The sequence below is a fragment of the Sprattus sprattus genome, assembly GCF_963457725.1.
Source record: "Sprattus sprattus genome assembly, chromosome: 2".
Lineage (NCBI taxonomy): Eukaryota > Metazoa > Chordata > Actinopteri > Clupeiformes > Clupeidae > Sprattus > Sprattus sprattus.
The window spans coordinates 41,534,597-41,541,499 of record NC_137921.1 but is presented as its reverse complement, the minus strand read 5'-3'; the positions used below and the strand labels follow the sequence as shown (position 1 = coordinate 41,541,499).

The window sequence follows — 6,903 nt, the reverse complement described above, 5'->3', positions numbered from 1 at the left end:
CGTCAGGCCAAGCGAGTAGCCTACGCTACGCATGTATGCTGCAGCGCGAGATCATAGGCGAAGATATTTCATACCATATTGTCAAAGTTTTTTACGATTGCTACAACACTAAAACCCATTGACTGAACAAAGTTCTCAGTTGCCTGAACTCATGTAACTAATTGTGCAGTCTGTTGTCAATACCTTGAACTATTTCACATGGTAAAACACAATTTGCAGACCTCAGATTGGACTTTTCAGCAAAACTCTAAATACATTGTCAGTCTCAAAACACATTCTGCACTCTAATGCACATGTCATCCATAGGCTACTGGTAAACACAAGTGGCAAAAATAAAATACAAAAATACACGTCATTGATTAAACACAACCACTAAAAACTGATTTCACTTGTATCAAATGAAGTGACACAACCAATATTTAAGCCAGTTTATAAGGAAGAGGAGGAGGGCAAAAAAGAGGAAGACAAGGAGTGGAAATATCTGATGAAATTAGAGCAACAGTCATAGACCATGTTATAGTCCATGGACTAACAATGAGGGAAGCAGGACTAGAAACGGCACACAAGAGGCCTCTTCCCCCGCTGCCTCAGGAGAGAAAATATTGCTTGTGATGTCGACAAAGTGCTCTGGCCTGACCAAAGAAGCACATTGATGACATGTTGACTCCTTTGACTTTTGTCCCTTTTACTGTTGTAATGTATACTGTAGTAGTGCATTGTAGGCTGTATAATGTACAATAAACAAGTTGTATGGCCCTGAACATTGTGCTTTCTATTTGCTACAGTAACAGTACTTATTGCTCAATAGATTTTGACTGGTTGCAGGTTCATATCAACAAGAGTGAGATGTGAGAAGTGAGATGCAGGGTACAGTAGCCTACTATAGGGGTACAAGGAGGAGAAAGAACCAACAAAAGTTAGAGCAAAGCAGAGTAGTCATTTCTGATACATTTTTAGCTACTATGAGAGAACATGTTTTCATTCATCAAAAGATGATGGATAAATATTGTGGGATCTATTTTATGTTTAGATGAACATGGATTAACTCATCTGTATGAAAGTCTCACTTAGGGAAGGCAGACTAGTTGGGAAAACAGTGACTCAGCCATAGAAATGATTCACTGATGTTAGAGGGAGCAATAAAGTTACTACACAGGCACATTCCAAGAAAGGAGGGGGTCCCAGGGGGTGCCTGTCACGACACACACACACACACACCTAGGAGGTTTCAGAGAAGTTAGAGAAGAGGGAATAGTTATTTCTGATTGGTTTTGGCAGACAACCAGATAGAACACACCCCACAATTGACAGGCCTTAAAATGGCCTGCAGACCATTCATACAATGAGATCGAGCTAATCCATGGACCATCTCCTTATTGTAGCTTATTGATTACAATAATAAACCTCCAGATTTCTACATCCTGCCTCTGGTCTTCTGATTGAAAGAAAATGTGTAGTGAGATCCTATTCTCGCCACATCAATATGAAATTTGTTTTGAGATTAAAAATGTACTTCTCCTTGAGAACTATATGTTTTGAACAATGTGTTTTCTATTTTTTGGTGTATTGTTTACTGACTGCTTGAAAGTGTATATCATTTTGATCACTTTGTTTATGATTTGAGAGCAGTGTTTGATTTTGAGCACAGGTAAAACTGTTTTGAGGCGAAAGTTTCATTTTGCAAGAGGATTCAAAGGTTTTGTAAATAGTGCCTCAAGATGAGATTTTGAGGTAACAGTTTTGAGAAAATGGGTGACTGTTTCAAGAAATGTGTTTCAGCAATCGTAAAAACCTGTAATAGAGCACTTGTAATTGTGTAAATATGATTTTTAACTGTGGCTATCATGAAGCCATTTTATGCTAAACAGTGTTCGTATGCTGTTTAAATAATGACCATATATATTGCCAATATTATTGTTCTATGTGTTGGGCTGTTGCCTTTCAGTTGTGCACTGCTATTCTATCCCGCCACCCCAGCAGATGGGTCAACCCTTATGTGACGCAGTTCTGCTTAAGGTTTCTGCCAGGAGGTTTTTCTTGCCCCTGTCGCCATTGTGCTTGCTCTAAAGTGCCTTAAGACAATTTAATTACTGTTTCAGTCACGGATGTCACTGTTACTGTGTGAGGATACTTAGATACTTACAGACTTTCACCTTCCATTGGATACGTTTTGTAACTGTTAAGATTTTGTTTGGTTTATTTTTGTTTAAGTTTTGTTTGTGGTGATTATTTTCATTTTGATAAGTTTGTTTTACCTTTAGTCTGTCTCATGATTGGGTTTAGTTTCGTAGGAAGTGAGGTCATGGGGGTCAGGGTTCACACACACACCTTTATTATGGTAGCATACATTGTACCTGACTAGACCTGAGACGCCGGCTCGCGGTCATGGTAGTATACCGCTGAGCCCAAGCTGATGAGTGTGATTACGTTTACCTTGCCTCATTTCCCCTCTCAATCGTTATGCAGCCAACGAGGTATGTTTGTCTATTTATGACGCTTTATTTCTCTGATTTCTTTGGGTTTGATTGTTTGGTTTGATTGTCTGTTGATTGTGTTTTTACTGCTTTTAACCAGTTCGACGTTGGATTTCAAATGAATTAAAGAGAGAAATAAATCCATCAGTAAATGAAGAACTTTGGCCTTGCGTCTTTCCTGGAGGGGAGTGATACGTTTCCCACACAGTAATGAGCATGTGCCTGTTAAACTTTAGCCTCACCATAATATTGCTGTGTTGACTTGTTACCCTTGTTTTTAAATAATATAAACATTGCTAATTAGTAAAACGTAGTGGAGTTGGTCCATTAAGAAGTACAAGTCCTTCACTGGACACAGTTGGAATAAGGGGAGTGTTGGGGGCATCAGCCCAAAATACACACAGTTTAACAGCCATTTGTCCCACGCATAGATCAACACACCTCCTCAGCCTCAACACACAAACATACATCTGTCCCCCTGACGTGGAATCATGCACTGACTGACACACTCTGTGTGTGTGTGTGTGTGTGTGTGTGTGTGTGTGTGTGTGTGTGTGTGTGTGTGTGTGTGTGTGTGTGTGTGTGTGTGTGTGTGTGTGTCAGACATGTTCTCTCCATCGTCGCTGGTCTAAGTGCCCGTTCTGCTGTCTGGTGACTGGAATGGGTTAGAGATGTACAAAGGACTCAAGAGATAATTTTTTAATTTTTCAATTTTTATTCTGTATTGCAAGAGCAAACAACAGATAGTGAACATCTGGTTGATATTTAAATATCTTGATAATGATACTCATAGTTTATGATTTAGATGTCTTGGAACATTTGGAATCAGAAACTGCAAATGATAAATATAAACTATAATCCTACACAGATTTCAAATATACAATCAAATAAATGTGTTTATTTATATCACAATGAAATTACACCACTGGTGTCATTGCTGGCCTGTCATATCACAGACTAAATGTAAACTAGACCATGCTCAGCAACCCTGAATAATAGACCATCAATTAAGACCCCTGTTTACAGCTCAGCTCCTGACAGTCCTTAGTCTCACAGACTGACAACTTCTCTCCTTCAAGGCCGTTCTCTGTTCCAGGAACAGTACCACACCGGTGGCAACAATCAGTCTGTAGGGACCATTGGGTTCACAGAGACGGACCTCAGGCGTCTGGCTTCACGGTTATGGCTGGGTTTTTCCATTTAGAGCGTCCGGAGGTCGGGTTAACTGGAGCTCCGCTCTTCTGGCCTGAGGTCTCCTCTGTGGATGAAAAGATCATATCTGCAATGAGCAGCCCTCTCCACACGCTCAACCCCCCTCTCCACACGCTCAACCCCCCTCTCCACACACTCAGCCCCCCTCTCCACGCGCTAAAACCTTAATGCAGAGATGACACATGATACAAGCACTAATGACGAACAACCAGAATAACGCACAGACCACCCATGGTGTAAAGTAACAGCTGGGCTAAACAGCACTGATGTGACTGAAAGTCACGGAGAGGGACTCTCACCTTGCTGTGGCTGGTTCTCCAGCAGAGCCTCTGGTTGGTCCACCCACAGGACGTGGTCCGGGTTATTGGGCAGCTTCCTCGTCTGGCCACAGCTCAGACAGCGCAGCACGGTCACCCTCTGCTTTCCTTTACGTTCTACGCCAAGTAAAGACACATTATAACATATTATATCCTGTCCTTTATGACATCCAATTACATCTCATACAGCTCAGTCACTGCAGCATTGTCATTTCCTTTACGCTCTACACCAAGTAGAGACACATTACTACATGCATCCTGTTCTTTATGACATCCAAACTCATCTCACACGTCTGTAGAAATTATATTTGATGCTGTCTTGTTGTCATACAGTTGGGCACTGAAGTCTATCCTGCCAGTGGTGGTTATCAAAGCCCATGAAAACTAATGGATGGACATCCTTACTTCTCTGTCTGAGGGCTCCAGTCACCCCAGCCACCAATAAACCGCAGCATCTTTTACAAATGGTTCTCTTCACTGAAGGATCTCTGTGTGAAAATGTGGGAGAAATCTGTTATCTATGAAGTCATCAAAGAGCATCGAAAGTTTTTTAATTATATTGTTTTACTCACTGTCTAAGAACAAGCCGGCGTGCGATGGTTTTCTGGGTGAAACAGTAGAAACGAGCAAGTTCTGCATTGTCAGGACTTTCAGCCAAAACGCAGTGTGCAGCCTGCAAGAGGTAATACACGTCACTACAATACAGTCATCCCGTTTAGGCTAACGTTACTCCTCGTATGAACATGCGTTTTGTCTCTGGGTTGTATCAGAATATTTACATTTACATTTAGTCATTTAGCAGACGCTTTTGTCCAAAGCGACGTACAAGGGAGAGAAAAATCAAGCTAAGAGCATTAAAAACCTGGTGTAACAATAAATACTGCTTATAAAACGACATAGAAAGAATAAAGAATAGAATATAGCGAGCTATCCAGCTGTCTAGGCTTGTTTCAAGCCAAAAACTTACTTGGTACAGGAAATTCAGTCTCTGAAAAGCTTCCTTGTCTTTGATACTTCCCGCCATATCTAACTTATGACTGTCACAACAGCAGACCGTAAACAACTCTGCTTACTCTGAACTTGGGCAATCGGGCCGTCTAGCGCGCACAGTCAGCATACAGCAAAACAGCAAATGACTTCCTCATGTCTAAAGTCTTCTTCTTGTAATTCTCAAAGTCAGGTTACCAACAATCAGTATGATATCGCCACCTAGCGGACGTGAAATATAACAGCCGAACTGTACATTGATCTGCTAGTATGCTACGATTATAGATTGGAATAGAGTTTAATATAATATAGCAGTTGAGTTTACTCGGTACTATTATGTTATACTTGACTCACACATAAAACAGATCTCAAAACATGTTTTTTTCATTTACGCAATATTGCCAAAATTAGAAAGGTCCTATCCCTCCAAGATGCAGAAAAACTAATCCACGCCTTTATTACTTCCCGCCTCGATTACTGTAATGCTCTCCTGTCCGGATGCAGCATCAACACAATAAAGAGCCTCCAACTTATACAGAACGCTGCTGCTCGTACACTCACCATAACTAAAAAGTATGAACACATCTCACCGGTACTCGCCTCTTTGCATTGGCTCCCCGTCAGAATCGATTTCAAAGTAGGCCTACTCCTGCTAACATATAAAGCCCTAAACGACCTGGCTCCAAACTACCTCAAGGAATTAGTCGTCCCCTATTGCCCTCAAAGGCTGCTCCATTCCCAGTGTGCAGGCCTCCTGGTAATTCCAAGAATATCAAAAACCCCAATAGGAGGCAGAGCCTTAAGCTACCGAGCCCCCCTCCTCTGGAATAATCTCCCTGCCTCCATCCGAGATCCAGACACCATACCTATATTCAAATCAAGGCTAAAGACATTCCTCTTTAGTGCATCCTAGCCAAAAGTAATTGCGTCGACAAACCCATCACCTGCTGCGCTAGCAAAAAAAAAAAATATATATATATTTCATCTGTGTGTGTGCAGGTTGCAAGTTGCAGGCAGTGTATGTTGCACTGTGAAAGAGTGCTACAGATCTCGGGTGTGACATGCAGCTGTCCTCACTCACCAGGACTAAAAAAGAAAACTTACGACTGATATCTCCATAAGTATACCAAACTGAATAACAAATGCCAGCATTACTAAACATATCTTCTCCCTTTCTCTTTCTCTCTCTCTCTCTCTCTCTCCTTCGATATCATATTGCTTACGCCTATAATAACACTGATAACATAGCCATATTGCCTACTGTTAAATCTACTACCCATCTCCCTATCTGTTTCTGAAATTGATGTCTACAAACATAAATGTCCTCTCTCCCTTATAGCATGTTCCAATCGCTGATGGAAGTGGAACTATTAATCCTCACCCCCACCACTCCGCATCTACGCACATGGACAGCTGAACTCTACCCACTCACTTTCTTCCTTTTCTTTCCCTTTTCTTTCCCTACTAATCAAGACTATCTCCGCTATGGGACGCTGCGGTAGTCTCTCCACCTGGTCTACCTGGAGTAACCCTCGGCCAATCGCACCCACCGCCACTGCATTGCCGTACACCTACTAATACCCTATGCTAGTATTTATATACAATATACATTATTGCCACCTCTGAAATGTTTCTCTGTCCCTACATCCCTTACCGCTGTAACAGTAACTCTATTGGTACAGTAATCTGGTCTTGCCTGTATCATGTATTTACCACCGGATGTCTGTATACATACTATGTCCAGCGACCAAATGCTGGCTGTGTATAACCCCTGTTGCTTCCTTTCCCCTTCTGCCACACAGCCCTCCCCCTTCCCCCCTTCCCCCCTTCCCCCCTTCCCACCTTCCTGTCTCTACCCGGCCGACCTCAAACAGATAGGTCCCCCCTTATGTGCCGTGGTTCTGCCTAAAGTT

The 6,903-nt window shown here is 42.0% G+C and overlaps 1 protein-coding gene across 1 annotated transcript; it reads right to left on the bottom strand.

Moving 5' to 3' along the window:
- Window positions 1-3,237: 3,237 nt before the first annotated feature.
- rpp21 (ribonuclease P subunit p21) lies at window positions 3,238-5,099 on the bottom strand. The gene is made up of 5 exons (XM_080831848.1): window positions 4,971-5,099; window positions 4,576-4,676; window positions 4,409-4,491; window positions 3,986-4,120; window positions 3,238-3,732 (listed from the first exon to the last, which is right to left on the bottom strand). The coding sequence occupies exons 1-5, from the start codon at window positions 5,025-5,027 to the stop codon at window positions 3,635-3,637; spliced, it is 474 nt and encodes a 157-aa protein (XP_080687974.1). The 5' UTR covers window positions 5,028-5,099; the 3' UTR covers window positions 3,238-3,634.
- Between the last annotated feature and the right edge of the window lie 1,804 nt (window positions 5,100-6,903).